General features: G+C 39.5%; 1 protein-coding gene across 6 annotated transcripts in view; it reads right to left on the bottom strand.

Annotated features, from left to right (window-relative positions):
• Positions 1 to 25,342, bottom strand: part of TARBP1 (TAR (HIV-1) RNA binding protein 1) — an 81,849-nt gene that overhangs the window by 38,488 nt on the left and 18,019 nt on the right. For 5 of the 6 annotated variants that reach the window (XR_005357770.1, XR_005357769.1, XM_038533876.1 and 2 more), the window contains exons 10-14: positions 19,965 to 20,106; positions 14,333 to 14,432; positions 13,180 to 13,352; positions 3,876 to 3,973; positions 371 to 532 (exon numbers count right to left, since the gene is read on the bottom strand). Coding sequence is in view for 4 of the 6 variants with exons in the window: in XM_038533876.1 (XP_038389804.1) it covers positions 371 to 532; positions 3,876 to 3,973; positions 13,180 to 13,352; positions 14,333 to 14,432; positions 19,965 to 20,106 (675 nt within the window). In the remaining 2 variants the exon portion in view is untranslated. The remainder of the gene's footprint in view (positions 1 to 370; positions 533 to 3,875; positions 3,974 to 13,179; positions 13,353 to 14,332; positions 14,433 to 19,964; positions 20,107 to 25,342) is intronic. The other variant, XM_038533879.1, reaches the window with a different exon arrangement.

Here is a 25,342-nt window from a genome sequence, read left to right as displayed (position 1 = left end):
TAGACAACAAGGTAGAGAGCCAAGGATGGGGGTTGCTGGATGTACATATGTTATGTCACATATTCACATATTACATGTCACATTATCATATATCATATCTATTTACATATATTAAACTGTCCCTTAACGGTACCTGGGCAAAGACTCTGTACAAATCCACTATCTGTATCCAAATGGTTTTAAGATTAAAGTCACCATACCTTTGTTATATACCTAATATTAGAAGAGTCCCAATCTTCATCAGATATTATGAACAAAGGACACTATTTTAAATGAAATAGCAGATGCTTATGTCAGAATGTTAATAATCAAATATGTATTTTATGTATGCCTTATTCAACATAACTATACACCTTGAATCGAGGATTACCTGTCCACTGTCCAACTCCTGAAGATGCTGAATGGATGCATTTTTCAGAGGAGAAATAACTCTCCAAATGGGGTTGCCTCTTTTCCACCCAACCTTCAAATGGAGATTTATAAGCTCAGTTAATACCATCAGGTATAAATGGCAACGATCCAGATCTGAAACCTAAAGACAAACAATAAAACACTTAACAGACGGGGTCTGTGATTTCACAAAACAATGAGAGTTCAGACAAGAAAAAAATTACAGGGATTCCTGGGTGTCTCAGCGGTTCAGTGCCCGCCTTTGGCCCAGGGCGTAGTCCTGGAGTCCCGGGATCAAGCCCCGCGTCAGGCTCACGGCATGGAGCCTGCTTCTCTATGTCTCTGCCCCTCTCTCTCTCTCTCTCTCTCTCTCTCATGAATAAATAAAAACTTAAAAAAATTACCGTATTTAAAAGTATTGAAACAAGATATTAATGAGAGAAAAAGTCATTTCCTCCAAGAAGCCCTCCATGATCTCCCCACACAGAACTAAGGACTTCCTCCTCTGAGCTTACAGGGGGACTGTGCATTCAGCACAACTGCAGCACACATCAAAATGTACTCATCAGCTCAAGCTTTGCTCAGAAGACCCTGGAAATCAGAAACTATGCTCTACCAACTCTTGCATCCCAGGGCCAACACGTCATAAGTAACAATTAGAGCAGTGACCTCCACTCTTATTAGAGAGGTTACGATCCCACTTTCCTAAGATGATGACTAAGTTCTGGAGAGGTCACATAGCTCACTCAGCCTCTCAGAGCTGGTAAGTGCAGAGGCAGAATTAACCGCGTCTCCGTGACTTAGAGTTCAGTCTAGTGCTACCACCCACCAGCTGTGACACAACCTCTGTAGGCCTCAGATTCCTCATCCACAAAATGGGGAGTATTAAATCCATCCACCACAGGGTTTTGAACAAACTGAGAGAAAGTACGCTAAGTGGAGTAGCCCTGAGTGGTGGCCCTAAGTATTATCAGTATACCTATTACTGATAATCAGCAGCCTTCCAGGGCACCCAGAAACACAGAATTCATCCACTCTCTCAGTTTTTGCTGAGCAACCACGACATGTTAGGCATGTAGCCAAGTGCCAGGACATAATGCAAACAGAATAACAACTGCAGGACCTGGTATAGACCAAAACCAGTACTGAGAGTGAGAGGCAAAGTGTCAGAATTCCTAAATTAGAGGCTCGAGAAATTGGCTGGATGGTAGAACATTCCTGGGAAGGGAATGGTAAGGGCTTCAGTTCTGAATGGCTTAAGTGTGAGAAATTCAACTGGAGTTGTCCAAGGGCACTTGGCTGACAGGGCAGGGAGCTCGGGGGAGCAGCCTGCAGTAGAGATGGTCATGTAGGGTCCCTGGCACAGCTGACACTGCGGGTGCAGTCCAGACCGCCTCGCAGCAGGAGTGGGGGAGAAGGGCATGAGCCACTTTCTAAAGCTCTGATGTACAAGGCTCTCTAATAGAGAACACACGTTTGAAGGGAAGGTGGGGTTATGGTGGAGAGATGGGATTGCCCCAGGAGAGGAAGGTGTCAGGGATGCTCAGGATGGCTAGTGATTCGAGGGGGAAGTGGCTGATGTGTCCACTGGGGCTGAGGAGTCACGAAAACTATGGTTTGAAAAGTGTCCATCAGGTTTATGAGAAAGAAGTCACTGACAGCTTCAGAGAGAACTGTTTCTGAGCCATGACCGAGGCAGAAACCAGATGAGAGGGGAGCTACACAGTGTGTTTACAGATCAGCTCAGGGAGAAAAGGACATCAGGCACTGGAGGGACCGGGGAACAGACACAGGGCTCCTTGAGATGAGGGACTCTCAAAGCTGTTCTGATGCTCATGAAAAGAACCCAGGAGACAAGGAGAGACTGAGAAAATGACAGACTCTCACCAGTAAGGTCCTGGAGCAGAGGGAAGAGGATGAAGGCCAGACTGCTGCAGTCAGCAGCACCAAGGAGAGAGCAGGAGCTGGGCTCACAGTCTGGGGGCTGCTGCTCCCAGGGGGCTGAGGGCAGGGGGCTGCGGTGTGCCCAAGCAGCCTGCAGCAAGCCCCAGGCCCATCCTCACTCTCCAGGTCCAGGGCCTCCTGTTTGTAACTTGAAATCAGCCATGGAAATGGGTACTCAAACGAGGGCTTTTTTCCGTGAGAATGTTGTTAAACAAAAGCACATGAACCCTTCCCCCTTTTAAAGGTATTTTTAGCTTTAAATTCCAAACAAATAGTTATGATCTACAATGGGTACACAGAGGTCCAATTTACTTCTTTTGTGTATGCCAGAAATTTTCCCTAATATAAAGGTAAGATATTGCTATTGAAGCAAAACAAACCAAACAAACTTCTTCATTAAAGCCCTTCTTGGAAATGAAGGTGTAGCAAAACCACTATTAATAACTGCTTAGTAAGAAGACAGTTAACATTCCCCACTCCAGAGTTTTTTTTTTTCAGTTGCCTTGCCTTCCTACCAAAACAGCTCAGGTCTTTCAGTAGACAACATGCCTTTCTGTATTTTCGCACCTGCTCACAGGCCTATCAAATGTACTTGAGTATTCTAATAAAAATTAAAGTAAGTATATTTTCTCAATTTATTAACAACCTACTGATTCTAAAGCTTCGACATTTGTCCCTAAAGATTTCGACCAAAACAAAAAAAAAAATTAAGCATAATAAACATTTCTAGAAGGATAGGCATTTTCAAAATATTTACGAAAAAGGAAAACTTTTTTTTTTTGAAATCCCAGTGCAGTTACCCTGAAGTGTTTTTTGTTTGTTTTTTTGTTGTTGTTGCTTTTAAAGATTTTATTTATTTATTCATGAGAGACACAGAGACAGAGAGAGGCAGAGGGAGAAGAAGGCTCCATGCAGGGAGCCTGACATGGGACTTGATCCCAGGACTCCAGGATCACGCCCTGGGCTGAAGGCAGGTGCTAAACTGCTGAGCCACCCCAGGATCCCACCCTGCAGTGTTTTCTTAGTTTCAGGTACTCTTTTTCTCAGCTGTCTTACAGGGAACAAAATATGTGGAAAGCAGAGACAGCAGAAAAGGATGCTCACCTCAGACCCACTAATACCTATTCTGTGTTTCAGAATCGCTTATGGAGCTTTAAAAACAGACCCATACTGATGGCTGGTCTGGCCCCAAACCTGCCAAATGACACTCTGGATGCTAGGACCTAACCTGCCTAGGTATGAGAAGTATTCCAAGCAGGTCATACCATGTGGATTCTCACACCCCGGGGAATGGATATATTATCTCCATTTTGCGGATGAGAAAGCACAAGTTCAGAAAGGCTCCACAACTCTCCCGGGGCCTCGGTTATGACCCAGGTGGAATGGAACGATGAAACTCCAAAGCTTAAAGTTTTTTCTGCTTCCTAAAAGGTGGCTTTTCCAGAAAGTATCACATTAATAGTCTAAATTTCATATAATGCCTGCCAGTAAGTAATCACTCAAATATTAATGAAGAAAAAGTTACTCCTGTGAGTACTTACACTACTGAGTTCATTCATAGTGAGCCGTCGGAGGATAAATTCGGAAACACTTTCGGTAGTAGACAGGACAAAGCTCTGAAGAAGCGTGAACACCTCATCTGTACGGGGAGAAAAGTGGAACTGAAATGCCAGAATATAAGTTCCTTGGTCCAAAATATGCCAGACTTTCTAGTAAAAGTACAACTATGTGAAGCATACGGGTGAGTCACTTACCAAAAATGAATTCCAATAACATATTATTTCAGTACCATATTAATAATAGTAACGTAAAGTGATATAATTAGTACCATGGGGAAATCTCTAATTCACCTTAAAAATCACTCAGGAGTTGTAGTTGTGCAGAAGATGGAACAAGAACACACCAGCCTCTCTCACTATAAAACCCGGACAGAATATCTAAGCATCTATGTGGAGACTCTAAAAGGTAAAAAGTAGCAGATGGATCCAGAAAGCAGCTAACACCCAACAGCAATGAGTTTACCCTGGTCCTCCACAGACTGAGACCACGTGCAACAGCAATCAAGAAAGTGGGCAGCACGAAGGGCCCCAACCTTCTGATCAGAGAATGGAAAAGGGGAACCCCAGAGACACAGACAGTGAGCTCTTAGGAATTCCAGAGCAGGAGGCGCTCAAGAAAACAGCCCCAGAGTGGTCCGTGAACTGTTGGGCTCACCCCGTGCTGCTATGCACGGACCTGCTAGTGAGCAGCCTTCCAGAGACTTTCCAACCTGAACTAACAGAGAGACAGCTGCCCAGGTCCCAGACCGGCCACATGGATCACACGTGACACAGGTCACGACCACACCACAAAGCTGACAGTGGGAGCAACGTGCACAGACACTGGAACGTGAGGAATTAAGGCCTAACCCGAAGCCGACTGCGACACAAGATTATCAGCATTCTCCACAGGATTTAAATAAGACCAAGAATCTCATAATATTCAAAATATCTAGGATTCAATACAAAATAACAGGGCACATGAAGCATCAGAAGATTTCTAGCTCATGAGGGAAAAAGACAATCTACCAGTGCCAACAATGAGATGATGCTGACTCCAGAAAAACCTGACAGAGACCTCAAAGCAGCTAATGATAAAAATGTCAACATACCCTCTTGAAACATACGGGAAAATAAAAAGTGTCATAAGATACACTGAAAAACCAAATAGGAATTTTAAAATTAAAGAGTGTGATTACTGAAGTTTCAAAAACTCACTGAATGGGAGTAACAGAAAGGAGAAGCAGGAGAAATGAGTCAGTGAACATGAAAATAGATCAATAAAATAAATCATATGCAATATAACAGAGTATAACCAAACTGCTGAAACCTAAAGACAAAGAAACAATCTTGAAAGCAGAGAAAAACAGCATGTTACTTAGGAGAAGAACACAGTGAATTACTACAGAATTCTAATGAGAAATCATGGCAGCCAGAAGCAAACAGAATATGTTTAAATTGCTTTAAAAAAAAAAAAAAGTACAGCATGAGAGGTCATTTTCAAAAAGAAATCTAAAATCAATAACCTAAACTTCCACCTTAACTTTTTAAAAAAGGCAAAATAAACCCAAAGCAAGCAGACAGAAGCAAACAAAAAACAGAAATCAATGAAATTGAAAAAAGAAAAAAAAAAATCAAGAGCAAGAGAGAAAAAAAAAAACAATGAAACCAAAAGCTGATGTTTTGAAAAGGTCAGTAAAATAGATAAACCACTAGCCAGTCTTGAGAGAGGCAGAGAGAGTGAGGAAACAAATTATCACAGAGTCCAGATGCTGCACACATTTAAAGGAGAAGGGAGTACCATGGACAACTCTAGAAATATAAATATTCCCATTCACAAATGATATGATTGTCTACAAAGAAAAAATCCAGGGGCAGCCCAGGTGGCTCAGCGGTTTAGCGCCACCTTCAGCCCAGGGCCTGATCCTAGAGACCTGGGATCGAGTCCCATGTCAGGCTCCCTGCATGGAACCCGCTTCTCCCTCTGCCTGTGTCTCTGCCTCTCTCTCTCTGTGTCTGTCATGACTATATAAATTAAAAAAACAAAAAACAAAAAAACCAAACCCAAGTATTCTATGTTTAAAAAAAAAAAACAAAAAACCTCATAAATAAGTTCTTCAGGAAGGTCAGAGGATACAAGATCAATACACAAAATTCAATCTCATTTCTGTATACTAGCAATACACAACTGAAAACATCATTTACAATAGCTTCCCCCCAAAAGACATACTTGGGCACAAATCTAACAAAACCCGTCAAGATGTACATGCTGAAACCTAAAAAACTCTGATGAATGAAAGCAAAGATACTTCAGTAAACTGAGAGACACACTATATTCATGGATCAAAGGCCCCAATATAATAAAGGTAATTCTCCATAAATTATCTATAGACTTAATGTAATTCCAGTAAAAATTCCAGCAGGATTTTTTTTTTTTTTTGGAAATACAAGCTGATTATAAAGTTTATATGGAAAGACAAAGGAACTAGAATAGCTAGAAATATTTTTGACAACAAATTTGAAAGTACACTACCTATTTAAAGTTACTATAAATCTACAGTAACCAAAACAGTGTGGTATCGGTCAAGGGATAAACATACAGATCAGAACAGAAGAGAGTCTAGAAGCAGATCCACACAAATGTGGCCAATTGATTATTTTTAAACAACTTTATTGACATAATTCACATAACATAATTCATCCATTAAAAGCGTATAATTCAGTGGTGTCTAGTACAGTCATAGATAGGTGCAACCATCATCAGAGCCAATTTTTTACAATACTTTCATCACCACAAAGAGAAAGTCCATACCATTTAATCATCACCCTCATAAACCCATGGCCCCCTTCCTGTCCTACACAATCCCTAATCTACTTTCTATCTCTTAGATTTGCCTATTCTGGATATGTCATATAAATGGAATCATATAATACATGATCTTTTGTGACAGGCTTCTTTTAACATGTTTTCCAAGTTCAACCATGTTGTAGCATGTATCAATAATTCATTCCTTTTCATGGCCAAATATAGATATACCATTTATCATTCATTTATCCATCTATTTTGGATTATTTCTGCCATGGCCACTACCTGCTTTTTTTTTTTTCCACAAAAGTACAAAACAACAGAGAAAGGACAGTCTCACCAACAAATAGTGCTGAGTAACTGGATATCCAGTGCTGCCTGGATAGGCAGGCAAAAAAAAAAAAAAAAAAAAAAAAAAATCTCAACCTAAACCTTACACCTTAAAATTTAACTCAAAATGTATCATAAATCCAAAAATACAAAACAAAATATTTAGAAGAAAAAAAGAGAAAATCCTAAATTACCTTGGATTAAAGCAAAGGTTTCCTAAACATGATACCTAATGCACAATTCATAAAATAAAAAGAAAAGCAAATCAGACTTCATCAAAATGAAAATTTTTGTTCTACAAGAGACATCTAAGAGACTGAGAAGCCAAGCTACAGATGGGGAGAAAATATCTGTAAATCACATATCCAACAAAGGACTTGTATCCAGATCATATAACAAATTCTCATTATATATGTTTCATACAAGTATATGAAAACAACTCAATTTTAAAACAGGCAAAAGATTTGAACATTTTGCAAAATGTAGTATCTATCACTTTTAGAAACATTCATTTTTTTAAAGATCACACAGCATTAAAAATTACAGCATTAATTTTAAATTTTCATGTTAATTATTATAGAGACAACAACACTATCTGGCCTCTGAAGGAGGTCATGACTCACTTGTCAGGTCAAGAAGCCACAGCAAATGGTTGAAAAGTAAAGCTTTCTACTATAAAAGTAAGCATTATAACCAACAATATGGAAGAAGAGAATACTCCTTCCAGATTCTCCATCTTTTCTTTTCCTATATGTATTAATAATCACATAAAGAAATTAAAGTTAATCTAAGGTTCCCAGGGAAAGCTAAAGGCTTGCAGGACAAAGAATGAAGAGACATGAAGAAAAGCAGGGACTGTGTTTCCAACATCATCCTCACTCTCAGGGTGCTTCCCATTAGTTACACCTCATACAGAACAATGTCCCAGACCCCTAGTCATGCCCACCTCTCCAATTTAACAGCTCATCACGATACACAAACTGTGCACGAAGCATCAACCAAAATGGGGTATACGGTTTTGTTTCCTTTTCTGTGCCTCATATAATCAATAGCGGCAATCTGAATCCCAAAAGTGGACTCAGAATTGGTCTAAAGCTGCCTTAGTCAAAATCACGATGACACCACACACACCCATTAGGATGGCCATTATCAACAAACAAGCAAGTGTTGGCAAGGATGTGGAAAAACAGATTGTGTGTACTGCTGACTGGAATGTGTAAGGGTGCAGCCACTGAGGAAAATAGTATGGCGGTTCTTTAAAATGTTCAACCAAAAAAAGAACGGAAGGCAGGGACTTGAAGAGATGTTTGTACATTTGATGTTCACAAGCTGCATTATTCACACAGCCAAGAAGTGGAAACTACCCGTGTCCATCAGCAGAGGAATGGGTAAACAAACTACGGCATGCACATCCAATGGAGTCTTAGCCTTAAAAAGGAATGAAATTCTGACTCGTGCTCCAGGATGGATGAACCTTAAAGACATCACAGTTTGTGAAATAAGCCCAACATACGAAGACAAAACTGTGTGGTTACACTTGTCTGAGGTCACTAGAACAGTCAAAATCACAGCAAAAAAAGTACAAAGGTAGTTGCCGAGGCTGGGGAGGGAGGGAAGAAGGAGGAGGCACCTAGCAGGTACAGAGGTTTCAGTTTGGCATGACAAGAAAGCTTTGGGGAATGGATGGTCACTATGCGAATGTACTGAATGTCACTAACGGTACACTTAAAAATGGTTAAAGTGTACATTTTATGCTATGTGTATTTTATCACAATTTAAAAAAATAAAAGCTACCTCCAGAAGAAAAGTTCAAGGAAACACAGAGATTAATCAGGGTCCAGGGACGCCTGGTGGCTCAGCAGTTGAATGTCTGCCTTTGGCTCAGGGCGTGATCCCAGGGTCCAGGGATCAAGTCCCACATAGAGCTCCCTACATGGGGCCTGCTTCTCTCTCTGCCTATGTCTCCGCATCTCTCATGAATAAATAAATAAAATCTTAAAAAAAAAAAAAAATCTGGGCCCAAAATCAAAAGCCACTGGGAGAGGAGTGAGACCCTGCACAGAGGACTGCAGGCCCGCCAGGGTGTGTGTAGCGAGCAGTCAGGGTGCAAGGCGTCCATGGCTGAAGGCCAGGTACTCGGGTCCAGGGGATCCAGTGGAGCCAAAGGGGGAGCTGCTATGCAACTAGAGGGCACTTCCACACATATAAGCAGCATGCAGTTATCTTGAATTTTGAAAAACAAAACAAAAAAAAAGATTGGAACAGCATTTTACAAAAATTCCTCATTTATATGTACTGTGGATGCACCAAAGGAGACTCACAACCCGAGTCCAATCCCATTAGATATGGTCTGCAACAGCAACAAATCACAGACTGGTGGCAAACAGCCACACGCCTGCTTCCATTTTATGTTCAAGAGCGCTAGCTGCACGTGCACCCTCAGGCCTTCCCGGCAAGCCTTCTACTCCTCCCCGGTCCACCCACTAATCATCCTCTCCCCCAATCACCCAGCTTCCTCGTTCACTATGAAAACACAGCAGCTAGCAAGGGACTCCTGTAGCCTCTGCCTCTGCCTACCCACCTACACCTACACCTGTCTCCCCATCAACACCCTATCTAGGGCCGCCCCTCCACTGGTGCCCCAGATCCCATGTGCTTTCGCTATCTCTCAGCCATCAGGAAGCAAATGTCTGTCCCCTGGTCACATCTTCAAAAGTCCCCTCTACTGAATCGTTTCTATCAGCATAAGACACTGCTATTTTCTCCACCTAAGGAAATGAAACTTATCCTGTCCCACAGCAACAGTCCCATTTCTCCGTTCCCCCACACATAACACCCCTTGAAAGAGCTCCCCAGACTTTGTACCTCCTTGCCTCCCTATGAGCTGTGCCCAATGCCACCCAAAACACCCTGATTTCCATGTTGCCAAAACTAACGGTTACCTCTCTTCCTTTGGCTGACCAGCAATATCTGGTGCAGCTACCACTCCTTCCCCTGGCTTCCAGAATAGCACATTCTCCTGATTCTTTTCTTCCCATGCTGTAGTGAGTGCCCTCCCCCAACCTCTCAACACTGGCGCTCCCCACGCACCTGGACCTCTTCCCCAACTATACTGGCTTCCTTAGTGTTCTCGTCCAGCATCATGGCCTTACATACCATGTCTATGCTATGATTCTCAAATTTATATTTCCAACCCACGCTTCTCCCTGAACTCCAGACTCAGAGGCTCACCAACTCCACCAGGATAGCCAGCAGGTCCTCTGCACTTAAACTGCCCTTAGCAACTCAACTGTTTCCATGACTAGTACCTCACGCAAGCCTGGAAGTTGGTCTTTGGAGCTCTGCCCTTGCCCCCTGACTAGTGTACTCTTAACACTAGGGCAGAGGGAAACATTTAGAGTCTTTGCTTATCTAACTGTTCCCTTCACAGGGATGTCTTCCTCAACAACCTAACTATACCCACAATCCTCGAGCTCTTCCCCAGCATGCCCCATCCCACATCTCTACCTTGTTTCCCCCAACACCTGTGCAACTACCATATATGGTATGTAATCACTGCTTATTATCCCTCTTCCAACCTTGCCCCAGTCCCCTGTAATACATGAAATTTCGACAAGGGCAAGGGTGTTCTATTTTTCATGGTGACATCACAGTGCTCAAAACAGTGTTTGGCATACAGATCATCAGTACATATTTGCTGAATGAATTCCCCAACTCCAGCTCAAAGGCTTTTCACAGTTGGCCCCCTCCCCTATTAAGATTTAAATATCTTCAAAACTTGAAGGTCAGCACAGTAACAGCTGCAGGTTAGGGGAACGGCACCCAGCCAGAGATTCCACACTGAACCCCTTCTTTCCACTGCTTTTGTCCCCATGTGATGTTCTGAGCATTAATAGGTTTTAAATAAAAAGGGGAAAAAAAGGAATAAAAATGGAAATCACAGTAGTACTCTCTCAAAGACATAAGAATGACAGTTGTTTTAGCCATGATGGAGATTCATTATGGTATCCCCATTTTTTTTGTATATTTAAGGATTTCCATAATAAAATCCTGAAAATTAGATTAAAAACCTTTTAAACAAAAGGCAGTGTTGCCTCAAACAGCAGCATACTGCCAAACCTCAATCTCACCTGCTCACAGTAAGCACTCCTGGGTACTTCTGACTTTACCACTATTTCTTCATTGACCCTGGTATGGTAATGAATTCTCAGACTGCTTACTCATTTATAAAATGGACATAACTATTTTCTATTTTTCTCTTGTCTCAATAAAAGAAATCTTTCAGGATTAAGATCTATTTACAGTTAATTAAGCTTGATATGGTTTACCAGTTGTATGAAAGCCAACAGCTACTAAAATTAAGCAGGTACTTCTTTGGCTCTAACTTGGTGACATAAATTCCTGCATGAAGTGCTATAGGAACTCATGTTCTGCTGCTGCTAATAACATAAGATATGCACACATTTTGGAAGAGAAAACTGGAAAAACAGTTTTCATTATAATATGAAGCTGAATATGCACAGACCCTAGGAACCAGTACACATGCTGGAGAGACACACACCCAGGCCCAGAAGACATGTACAACATGTTTGTGACAGCACGATACGTAACAGTATTAACTACAATCCAAAGTTCAGCACTGGGAATATGCATGAACTGTGTCATCTCTGTACAAAAGATGATTATACAACAGGGAAAATCATGAAGTCTAAGAAAGGATGTGGATGAATCTTAGAAACACATGCAATGAAAACAGTTACAGAAGACTTCCTATAGTGAAGTAACATTCCTACAGAGCACAAAAGCAAGAAAACGAGACACTACATGGTTGGGGAATATCTATCGATAAAGTGAAGACATTTTTGAAAGTACTTGGAAGTGATAAAGACAAAAGTCAAAATGAGGCAAAAGCGGGGATTGAGGAGTAACAGGTACATTTGTTCTTGGGTCAGGCAATAAGCTCACTGGTGTTTGATTACTTGGCATCAAACATATAGAACCATCATACACTCGTTTGTGTGTGTGTGTGTGTGTGTGTGTGTGTGAGAGAAATATCACAATTTTCTGAAGGGTACTTACAACCCAGTCCCGCACTGGAGAGCACCAACCCTATTTTTACAAATAATCAAAACATGTCAAATGAAACTAAATTTATGCCCTTAAGGAGACAAAAAGCTTATAAAAATTACTGTTATGTGTACAGCATTTGGTTCTGCTGCCGTTCTTAAAAATATCAGAATTTGTAAACTAGCTTTAAAATTTCATAAGCATATATTAAAATCTAATCCTATCAATGTTAATCTCAGGGTGAGCCTAATACCGATGTTTCCCTAGGATTCTCAAACAGCAAGTTTCTAAAATTCCAAGTGAAACTGCTGGGAAAAAATTGAGAATCAAGGCTCTTCTGTGAATAGTGTCTCTAGTGTCCATGGGTTTTCAGCTCTTGTCTTGCATGCGTCTTCATTTAAGGAAAGAAGAAAAGGTTCCATGCTTCTACTACCACCATACTTTCTGTATGAAGTATATTCTACTTCAAAGGTGCTCAGAGACAAACATATTTAAAAATAAGTAATTATGAGGGATCCCTGGGTGGCGCAGCGGTTTGGCGCCTGCCTTTGGCCCAGGGCGCAATCCTGGAGACCCGGGATCGAGTCCCACGTCAGGCTCCCTGCATGGAGCCTGCTTCTCCCTCTGCCTGTGTCTCTGCCTCTCTCTCTCTCTCTCTCTGTGTGTGACTATCATGAATAAATAAATAAAATCTTTAAAAAAATAAAAATAAAAATAAGTAATTATGAAACTACCATTCTTATTGCTTTAGCTTAATCTCTGCAACTCTAGCAGAGTGGCCATTAGAAATGGATCTTGCTTAAACATATATGAAACAGGGATCATTTTCATGTCTGCAAATCAATGAGCAAGCATCAATGAAAAATAAAATCACATTCCAAAATCAACAGTAACCCGCGACTGTGAACATTATGATGCTCGCTCCATGAGGGCAGAGGATCTGTGCCTCCGCTGTGGTATCCCCAGCACCACCAAGGGATACTCAGTCAGGAGCTGCTGAATGCATGAGGTAATCCTTTTATTTGAAAAGATCAGGAATTTCCTCTCATTCTAGACACCAACCATATACCAAGCAAGACACCAACAGAAACTCTGTATCCTCACCATCTTGGGTACTGGAACCTTTCAACATGCAAGTGTGCAATAACTTCAACAGCAACTGGAGGCATCTGTCAGTTTTCAGCAAGGGCATGTAGGCATTTGTACCAAACTTCATAAGGGATTCCAGAAGAGGATCTAAGAATATCCTTAATACATTCTGTGTTCTCCGCTTTTCACTAGATATTAAAAGACATGCCCAAATCAAGCATTTCAAAAGCATGAAGAAATTATTTTCCATCTCTAATTTGTGGAGCTGTTTAGCTACTGGATTCGATTAGACAGAATGAGTCTTATGGACGATCCAGACACCTAGCACCTATTGGAACTGATCTTCCCCTCTGGCCTCCTCGCTGACCTTTCAGTCTGTGCATTCTCAGTAAATTTTCAGTGTGCTCTCAAAGAAAGCACAGGGAAGCACATACCATGCTCGACTCTAGGCACAAGTAGGAAGGAAATCTTATACCCAATTTATTTGTAAATTGAAATGCTGAGACCTCACTATAGTAATTCAAAAAAAAACAAAACAAATATATGTTCACGAAGGAAATGAGGCGTTAACAAAAACTACAAAGAATCATAAGGGTTTATTAAAAAAAACCCATTAGAATCAACTTTCACACTAAAACTCTGTCTACAAGAGATTTGATGTTAATCAAATTAACTGCCTATTGCACAAATACTCTAGCAAATGGAGCTATTTTGCAATGATTATCATCTGGTGAGAACTAATCTGGGCACATTCTCAAAATATAAATGAGACTGTTTTATCTGTATTACTTTAAAAAAAATTACACATTTTACAAAGGGGTTAAACCCTGTAAATTTCTTTACCTGATCTTATGCTTGAGTCTTATAATCCTCTCTTGTAATATTCTTATACAAAAGCAGTGATTACTGTAGTGTTTTTTGACCTTCTCTAATAGTTAAACTTACCTCAAAAGATTAACAAGACCCTATTCCTATCCATTTATTAATTTTAAATAATTCCTTAGCGTACTGCCAGAATTTTAGTTTCTCCCTTTAATATACTGTGATCAATTCCATACCAATCATGGAAAAGTCTGAACAGGCACCATAAATTGGATTAGTCTTTAAAAAAAAAAAAAAAAAAATAGAAAAAAAAAAAAGCTTTCTTTACAAGTTTAGAAACACTTACCTATACTGAGATTTCATTCCTTCCACATCTACAGCCAATAAGACCATCATCGCAACTAGCTTGGCTTCGAACCAGTCAGGCATAAAGTGGTCTTCTCCTGCTTAACCAATGAGAATTGAGGTTTGCAAAGCATTAGCAAAAATCCTTTAAAGATGATGTTTCAAGAAGAAAACAGCCAAATGATTATGTTGTATCAATATCAAAGTACAAGCGCTGAGATAAAATGCAACGGCCTCCAGCATAGCTCATGGTTATAATGAGAGTTGTAGTGAGTGGTATAAAATGGGTGAAGGGAGTGCACACGAGGAGGCTGTGCCCTCATCTGTCCCAGGAACAAAAGAAAGTCCCATGAAGGACAACTGGGCTGAGCAAGAAGACTGGGAAAGGGGACGCCTGGGTGGCTCAGTGGTTAAAGCGTCTGCCTTTGGCTTGGGGCATGGTCCTGGAGTCCTGGGATCAAGCCCCGCATTGGGCTCCCTGCAGGGAGCCTGTTTCTCCCTCTGCCTAGGTCTCTGCCTCTCTCTCTGTCTCTCTCATGAATAAATAAATAAAATCTTTAAAAAAAAAAAAAAAAAAAAAGGAGGCTGGGAAATGAATAGGAGGGGGAGGGAGACAAGGCTTTCCCAAGGAAAGAAGAGCATACTGAAGGCCCTCTGGAGGGCACAGCAGGCCACATTCCAGGGGATGGAAGGATGCCAGTGCAGCAGGGGTACACGTGTGGGAGGGAATGCCAAAGATGAGGTGACACAGACAGCTGGGGAAGAGACCCCAGACCTTAGCAGGCCATACAAAGAATTTGTTTTACCCTAAAGGCAAGGAGAAGCTACTTGAGGTTAAAGTGAAGAAATATAAACGGAGGAAACATCTGTAGATCCAAATTGGTAGTTTAAAAAGATTTCTCCAGGTACAATGTGGAAGAGAGATTGTAGGGGAAGCAAGAGGAGATTCAAGGTAACGAGATGTGAGGCAATTCTGGTTATTTCAGTTGAGAGAATAGAATTGGCTAAAAGGAAAGCAGAGGAGGATGGGATGGGTTCCAGACAAAGGCTCTGGAGCCTCAGACCTGTGTCTGACCCCAGTCCTGTGCTTTTCAGCTGTGCGACCCTGGACAACTGTTTCTCCTCTCAGAAAGATTAGGTCTACGCTGAAACTCACAACAATATGTGTCAACTACACACAAAAAAATAGAAAATAGGGCAGCCCCAGTGGCGCAGCGGTTTAGAGTCGCCTGCAGCCTGGGGTGTGATCCTGGAGACCCGGGATCGAGTCCCATGTCAGGCTTCCTGTATGGAGCCTGCTTCTCCCTCTGCCTGTGTCTCTGCCTCTCTCTCTCTCTCTGTCTCTATGAATAAATAAAATCTTAAAAAAATAAAATAAAAATTAAAAATAAATAAATTAAATTAAATAGAAGAAAAACCTAAAAAACAAAGTTTAGGTCATCTTCTATGAAATCAAACTACTAAAACCTATGACTCTCCTTGGGTTTATTATAAAAAGTGAATTTACGCAGTTTCTAGAATAAGTTGTGGAAGAGAGAACATGGTAAACAGATTAAATGGTTAAGAGATTAAAATGAATATTTTCCCATCTCTGAAAGCCAATTAAATGAACATAAGCCATTAATAGATTTCTTTCGCATTCATGGTATATGATTATAGTGAAATCACACTTTTTACCTCAATTCTCAAGAAAAATTTAGGTAGCACATCTAGTTTTCCAGCGCAGAAGCTTAAATACTTAAACCATTTTCTTAAACATCCTCATATACTTTGTAGGTAATTTAATATATTTTGACATAAATGCACTAGAATAGTACAGAAAATAGTAGTAAAAACATACTTGCACGGAGGACAAATCAGTTAAAAATACAACAAAATGATAAACTCTGTTATGTATTATTTATTAAAATGCTATAAATGCGACTTAGGTACAATCAGTAAAAAAATTTGCATATTAAAAAAACAACACCCAATGTGGGTGCTATTCAGAAAAATGTAGTAGGCTAAATTTCTAAGTGTAGTAAAGATGAGTTACTGAAACTTGTTCTCAGAAACATTTTCCTCACATTAATGCTTTCATCCCCACATTTACATTAAAAAGTCATTCATAAACACAGACTAAGATGAAGTCATTCATGAGCAATCATGTAACCAGACACCCCTGACCTCAGGGGAGGTGAGGATGGGGGTGCTACTTGAGAATCAGAGCTCTCCAATCATAGCCCCACTCCCATAGCATGTAAGCAGGAAGCCTTGGCCTGTAAATAATACTACCCTTGTCGTTATGACCCATACAGGAGTTGAGACCTCAAAGTGGCTAACCTGACTGGTTTCACTCCCTCTAGCAAAATACAGCAGAGTTCAGAAACACAGATCCTGTTTGAAATCCTAAGCAGTTTTTCACCTTCGATACTGAAAGGGAAGGTTATACATCAGAAGTGTAGTGGATTTTTAATGACTTTGGACTTTTTTTTGACAGGAATGCCACAGTACCAGACCAATAATAACAGAGTACCTTCCTAATGGAAGACACACTCTGGCAGGTATTTCTGCTATAGGCTGCTTCCTCAGTACCCTGCCAGCACACGAAGCAAATCCACGTTAGAGAGCAGTGGCTCTCAAAACTTCAGCACATTGTAGAATCACCTGGAGGCTTTGTTAATACAGAGGGTAAGCCCCCTCCCAGAGTTTGATTAACAGGGACAGAGCTGGAGAATTTGTTTTTCTAAATAGTTTCCAGATGATGTTGGTGTTGCTGGTCTGAAAACCATACTCTGCAAAGCACTGATGGAGAATACCTCTTTACACTCCCTTTTTGCTCACTGAAGCCAGACAAGTGGAGGCAAAAAATGTTTGTTTTTTTTTTCTTAAAGATTTTATTTATTTATTCCTGAGACACACAGAGAGAGAGAGAGAGAGAGGCAGAGACATAGGCAGAGGGAGAAGCAGGCTCCATGCAGGGAGCCCAACATGGGACTTGATCCTGGGTCTCCAGGATCACACCCTGGACTGAAGGCGGCGCTAAACTGCTGAGCCATCAGGGCTGCCCAAAAAATGGTTTTAAAGAAACAAAGGAATTGCTGGCTATTACTAGTCACCCTAATGCATTTTATCCCTGAATCACCAGTCAAATCATATTACCACGAAATTTAAAAATTGAATGTCATGCAAATTAATCTACAGTGTTGGAGAGCATAGGGTGCTCGTCCGGAGCATGGAGGAAAGAAAGGTGAAGAGGATTAAAAAGAGGTATGAAAACACTTTTGAGCATGACAGATATGCTCATTACCTTGCTATGTGGTAGTTTCATATATACATAAGTCCAAACCCATCACACCGAACAGCAGTGTAATGTATGTCAATGATATCTCAAGGCTGTTTTTAAAATTTGTTGTACAACTGCAATGTACTACTTCAGGGCTATTCTGTGTCTCTAGATTTCTTGGTTACATTTTAAGTAGGCACATCATTTAACTACAAAATCTTTCTACCAAATATCCTTTCTGAGGGACTGATTTAAGATACATTTCTTCAAATGTATTTCCCTCTTTGGTTAATCTTAGCACTGTCCAAGGTCTGACAAGCCTTTAGTGCTACTTGCAAACTATGTTTCACTTTCTGTACTTCAGAAAGCCTGTCCTGAAAGCTCTTCAACATTTTTGTTTGTTTATAGGTGATGCTGGTTTTGTGTGGTTTTTGCTGCTATTGCTTTGTTGTCTTACATAACGTGTCCAAGACAGTATATGTGTCCATATGCATACACACGTAGACATAATGTGTGTGTGTACCTCATAGCCATCTTTACCTTTACCATTCCTTCTGGGGCTCCATGCCATAGACAGATGATGGATCTATAAATACAGAGACAGATAGGTGCCTACCTACTTTCAGCTCCTTGGATGCAAGTTCATCCCAGCCTTTTGGGATATTCCTTCCCACTTTTCACCTTTAATCTCTACTCACTCATCAGATGTCACCCACCTGGTGCCTCCCTTTACCTCTGCTGGTCTATCCATTCCAAATAGGTACTGCTTACAAGGGTTCCCCATTCTAGTGCTTGTTATGTCTTTCAAGGCACTGTGCTGGGATTACCTGCTTACCTACCAACTTCCCTGCTAGATCATGCTCTCTCTGAGGGCATAGCTTTTATATCTCTGAGGGATATAGCTTTTATATCTGACTCCAATGCCTCATCCTTAGAAAACAATTGATATATGCTTGCTGAATCAACAGCGTAAAATCTATCTGTACTAACTGTGCCAACCCCCCCCCCCCCCCCAAATCTACTTTAGATGTAGAACCTGATTGTATATAGTGTTTTGGGCAATTAAGTCCTCATATAAAAACAAAATTGAATAGTACGTGTATTTTACGTTCAGAAACTCAAGCTAAATTTTGTTGCTTTGGAATTTATTAACTTGCTCTGAAAACTGCCCCAGTAACTGCTAATTAAACCTCATAAAGGCACTCAGCCAAGGGCATTAAAAGTCAAACAAAAATACTAAAAACACACACAAATGTCTCCTTTGCACTTGAAATCAAATTTCAAGTTTTTTAAAAACTTAAAATGGTATATTATAAACAGTATATTTTAAGTCCTAGAAATATTACAGAAGAAATTCTAAAAATCTTGTTTCATCTGATTTTGAATATTTACTCAGATCTGATGCTATTATATATTCTGAATTATAAAACAAGGTTGTAAGTATTTTAGGGACTTTAACATATGTGTACTCTAGCAGGGACTATAATTTATTTATTATTATAGGCCTAACAAACGAATCTTCCAAGTAACAGCATAGAGAGAGAAAAAAAAAAAAAAAAAAAACAGGAAAGAGAAATGTTCTAAGAAGGAAGAACAGATAAACTCTTGTATTTCGGAAGGATAATTATCTGATCATTTAAAACCTATTCCACTATCAGATTAAAGAAATCGGTACATGAAAATGACTTTGAGACAAAGCCAGGAAATTTAAGATGCGTCAAATTCAAAGATGCAATTTACCCAAATTATCACTAAGGACTTTAATGAAGAAGAGGCATTAGAAATGTAAAAATAATCCTAATTAATGAATCTGCTGATAGTTCTTCCCTCATGGCAGTCTTACACATTTCCCCAAAGAAGCTAGAAAACTGATCTTGGCTAAGTATCTGGTAAAAAGAAAAAAAACTAACAAAACAATCCTTTCAAACATAATATTTCCTAAAACTACTTTTCACAATCAGCTCATACTGCAGGTGATGCTTTGAAAACAAATGCACAAAAGATGCATAGATTTGTCTACAAATATTTCCACTTACAGAGGCTTTAGAAACATGGCTGCAGTAGCTAGCCTGCAAAAACTAATTGTAGAATAAATTTGTCTGTGTCCAATTCCTACTCTGACAATTTACTAGTTTCTTAAAACATACAAAAATAGTTTAAAATCTCAACTCCTACACCAGATAAAGTACAAGCTAGGAAACCTAAGTTTACATTTCATTATTCACATCATTTGGCTGAAAACCTAAATTTGATTATCAGTAAATTGGCACACATTTGGTTAAGCTTCTGTCTTGATCTGAAAAATTAGTTCAAAGTTCTCTGAAAACAATTTGGTGATATTAATCCATATAAGTGACTTCAGACTTACTTTCCCAAGAAGGTGACTTAATACACTCTTGAACTAGGTTCTTCACGTAAGCATTTAAAGAGGATGTCTCAGGAAGTCCAATGGAGCTACAAGCCGAGGCATGCCTAAAACGGCTTTCATTAACACGCAACCAATCACAGAGCTAGGAAAGAAAACAGTTATTTCTTTATTTTAAAAACCTAAACGAACAAAGGGTTTCTAATTTCCCTGAGACAATTTTCTTTCTTCCACAATAACCTGAAATTTAAATATCTGAACACAACAGGGGCACCTTGGTGGATCAGTCAGTTAAGCATTTGCCTTCAGCTCAGGTCATGATCTCAGGGTCCTGGGATCTGAGCTCCACATCAGGCTCCCTGCTGCTTCTCCCTCTCCCTCTGCCCATCCCCCTGCTCCTGTGCTCTCTCTCAAACAAGTAAATCTAAAAAAAAAAAAGTAATAAAACATTTAGCCATGACTGTGCACAGTGCAGATAGAAAAAAAAAAGCGTATTTGTATGTATGTGTACGTGTGTACATACATACACATGAATATATAAACTTAACAGGCAAATGTTTTAAGGTATCTAATATATAGTGCACATTTTCATAAGGTTTTCTAAAGAACATCTCTGTGAAAAATGACACACTGTGTAAACCAAATTACAACCTTAAATTAAAATTCATTCCTACTTCCTATACTAAAACAAGGATATGTTTGTTTTTGAAAGAATGTAGAATGTATTAGCTATAATTAAAGTTCCTACCTTCCTCACAAGTCTATCATATGTGCATTTTAAAATATAGTAACTAAAAAGAGAAATACCTATCCTTCTCCATGACACCTTTTAGAAGATTTGCAAAACTAAAAGTCCACAGAATTCATCTTTGGTCACGTGTAATTGTGAATTTTGTTTTGAAATCTAATTATGTTCTCAGTTTTCTTTTTACAGCAGATCTCTTACTGTACAAATTCAACATATGAATTTAAATATGAAGTAAATAATTATGAAATAAGTCTTTCTAAAAAATAATTTTTAAAAGTATTCCTTGCATTAAGGTTGTCCAAAATTATATAGGAGACAATAATACATCACCTGACCAAAGACAAACTTGATGAACAAATTGAATCAGTCAAAACTAAAACTGACATACCTTAGGTCCCAATGAACGAGTAGTTCAGAACACTAAAGAAGTTGCTCTATGTAGGTCTTTATCAAGTTGGATAATCGTGAAATCTAACAGTGAGGTCAGCCAGGATACTGACCTTGCAACAGGATATACTTTTTCTTTATGTTTCTCTCAAACTGGCCAGCTAAGTTTCTTAATTATTGCTATAAAATGTGTGAGGTTTTGCAAATCTTGCATTCCCACGAGCACCATCCTATTATAGCAAAACAACTGACAAACTCAAATTCCTATTTGCTGTTTCTATTAAACCTGGCACAAGATTCAAGATATTTTTCTCTTCAAAGAGTTTTCATTTCAGGATTCTGGGTTAAAATGGCATCTACCTAGCAATTCCTGGGAGACAGGTTCCTTTGATTGCCCTTTAAAATACAAATCTCAAAAGTTTATTTGGATACTGCCAAGACAATGAGAAGATGCCACAGATTGGGAGAAAATATTTGTAAAAGACACATGACTGGTGAAGAATTGGTATCCAAAATATACAAAGAACTCTTAAAACTTCACATTAAGAAACCAGACAACCCAATTTTTTAAAATGGGCCAAAGATCTGAACCAACACCTCAACAAAGATATACAAATAGCAAAGAGCATATGAAAAGATGCTATCATAGGTCACTAGCCAATTGCAAATTAAAACCACAAGATACCACTATACACCTCTGAGAATGGCTAAAATCCAAGCCACTGACAATACCAAATGTTGATAAGGATGTGGGGCAACAGGAACTCTCATTCACTGCTGGTAGGAATGCAAAATGATATATCCACTTTGAAAGACAATTTGGTAGCTCCTTAGAAACTGAACATTTTCTTAACATATAATCCAGCAACTGTGCCCCTTGGTAATTATTCAAATTAGTTGAAAAGATATGTCCATACAAAAACCCATATGTGAATGTTTATAGCAGCTTTAGCCATAATTGCCAGAATTTAAAAACAGCCAAGATGTCCTCCAGGAGGTGAATGAACAAACAGTGGTACATCAGACAATGGAATATTATTTAGGGATTGAAAGACATGAGTTACCAAGCCATGAAAGGACATGAAGAACCTTAAATGTATATTTCTTAGTGAAAGAAGTTAATCCAAAAATGCTTCATAGTAGATTCCAACTATATGACATTCTGGAAAAGGCAAAACCATGGACAGAGAAAACATCAGTGGCTGTCAAGGGTTTGCGTGTGGCTGTGTGTGGGGGTGGGGAGGCACGAGGAAAAAGAAGGATGAATAAGGGGAGTGCAGGGGATTTTTAGGACAGTGAAACTAACGGGTGTGATACTGCAATGGTGAATACGTGTCATCTGTCAAAGTCTGTATAACATACAACCCGAAAAGTGAACCCCAATGTTAACCATGCACAGTAGTTAAGAATCCTGTATCAATACTGGCCCATCAATCATGACAAATGCACCCCATTCATGCAAGATGTTAGTACCAGAGCGTTGGAAGGGAGTGGTGAGGAACTGTATGGGAACTCTCTGTACTTTCTGTTCAGTTTTTCCATGAACCTAAAACTGGTCTGAAAAATAAAGCCTATTATTTTTAAAATGTTACTTAGCTTGAGCTACAGGAAATTGCCATTTCCATAGGTTAAAAGTGACTGGATATCAATGATCTTATATGGTTCAAAATAATATTTACACAATAATGAGAACACTACCACCCACCAAGTTATACACTATAGACAAATCTACACTAAGGGACACACATGTATATGTAATTCCTTCTGTTTTTAAACCAAAAGAATTAAGTTTGGGTTCAGTTATAAACCACCAGACGAAAGCTTCCTGAGGACAGTGGCTGTTTATCTTGCTGATCATGTATTCCCAAAACTCAGCTTGGAGCCTGGTGTATACAAGGTGTGCAATAGAGTTTTCAATAAAAGAAGACATAAAGAGATAGCTAATATACCAAGAGAAAGTTAAAAAGAAAGAAGAATATGAAGACACTGAATTAGAGAACAGAGAAAAATCAGAGGAACAAGTTAGAAAATCGGGGGGGGGGGGGGGGGGGGTGTGATCCTTTCTAACCAACAATAAAATAACATCTGGCTGGCCAAAGGGAAAAAGACCATAAAGTGTGCTTACATTCGGTGTGGACCAAGCATGTCTGAAACATCTTCACATGCATTTTCTTAATGAGACCTCACAGCTCATACATATGTCAAAATAAATTCCAGATGGATTAACCACAATTTACAAACTAGTCTTATCAATGAATAGACGTCATTTAAATACTTGAACAAAGCAGAATATCTGAACAAAATGCAAAGAACAAATATATTTACTGGACATCTGGAGAAATTTAAACACTGAATATTTGAAATCAAGAAATGGGTCGTTAACACTTTTAGGTATGGTAAGAGCCTATTTAGTATTTAGGCCCTTTCAAAGCCTTTACCTTTTAGCAGCATATATTTCTAGATGAATTGATAAGATTAAAAGTCCAACAAAAGTAACTGATTAAATAAATTATAAAATATTTAATCGACTGAATTTTTAAATATTACATAGTGGAGATTTAGCAACATGTTAAAATGCTCAAATGTGGGACGCTTGGGTGGCTCAGTGGTTGAGCGTCTGCCTTTGGCTCAAGGCATAATCCCAGGACTCTGGGATGGAGTCCCACATCGGGCTTCCTGCATGAAGCCTGCTACTCCCTCTGCCTATGGCTTTCTCTCTCTCTCTCTGTGTCTCTCATGAATAAATAAATAAAATCTTAAAAAAAAAAATTCAAATAAAATAAAATGCTCAAATGTGAAGATGAAAAATAAAATTCAAAACAGTATAAGCCTTAAAAAAAAATAAAAACGTATAATCATTATTTTTGTTTAAAAAAAAAAATCATACATGTTGGGCAGCCCCAGTGGCCCAGCGGTTTAGTGCCTGTCTTCGGCCCAGGGTGTGATCCTGGAGTCCAGGGATCAAGTCCCACGTCGGGCTCCCTGCATGGAGCCTGCTTCTCCCTCTGCCTGTGTCTCTGCCTCTCTCTCTGTCTCTGTCTCTCATGAATAAATAAAATCTTAAAAATATAATAATAAAATAAAATAAAAAATCATACATGTTAATAATATATCATTTTAAATATACATACATAGAGAGAAAGCAAGACTGAGAATATGTATACTGAAAAAAATAATTAAGCCAAAAAATATGGATTTAATTTGATTGTAGGCATTACAGCTGATTTTTATTTTCTTTACATGGTTCTGTATTTTTCAGATTCCACCTAATTAGATGTATTATGATCAAGAAAATAAAATGAAATTCATATTTTTTTAAGACCCCAATTTTCTTTTTCTTCATTCCCTCTATTACCCTACTCTATGCCTCATGATTTCACACTTGAATTATTTTTTTTTTAATTTTTTTTAAATTTATTTATGATAGTCATACAGAGAGAGAGGGAGAGAGAGGCAGAGACATAGGCAGAGGGAGAAGCAGGCTCCATGCACCGGGAGCCTGACGTGGGATTCGATCCTGGGTCTCCAGGATCGCAACCTGGGCCAAAGGCAGGCGCCAAACCGCTGTGCCACCCAGGGATCCCCACACTTGAATTATTTTAACACAGTTCAAGCTGATTTCTCGTTTCTCTCTGTGTGTACACAGACGGACCTGCCTTCTAAAAGAAATGATCACATCCCTATCCTCAGTGATCTCTCACATACTGGAGAAATAGAATTTTTTTAAAAAAGCTCCCTGTCCTCAAAAACCATATAACGTGTAGAGGACACAGATTAGAATTCAACCAGCTACACTGATGGGTAAGAGCTAACAGGAGCAGAGTGAATGAAGTTCCTTGGTTTCAGACAAAACAGAGAGGAGGAAGCAGACCACCGAGGACCCCACACAGAAAAGCAGCACCAGGAGGCTAGTGGGACTGCAGGGCCATCGTGGGGAAGTAGCACCTGCCAGGGTCTCCATGAGACCAACGGCTGCAGATGAGGAAGGGTGTTCAGGATTTCATGATACATTTGATGCACCAAGTCAGGAAGAATCAGGAATTACCCTAATGTCAGACCTGGGCAACTGGATAGAAGGAAGTGTCATTAACAGAAAAAGCCAGAAGGAGGAGGTCCTATGTTACTGTTTCTGAGTTATCCAGACTCGAGATCTGCCCATAAGGACTACCTACCTTCTCTTCTAAGTGAGTCTGTCTCTACCCCAAACATTCTGCAGTCTCCCTTTAAGATTCTTGGTAGCATTATT

Source organism: Canis lupus, chromosome 4, assembly GCF_011100685.1.
Source record: "Canis lupus familiaris isolate Mischka breed German Shepherd chromosome 4, alternate assembly UU_Cfam_GSD_1.0, whole genome shotgun sequence".
Taxonomy (NCBI): Eukaryota; Metazoa; Chordata; class Mammalia; order Carnivora; family Canidae; genus Canis; species Canis lupus.
Note: the sequence above shows the minus strand (reverse complement) of the source record. Positions and strands in the feature narration are given on the sequence as shown.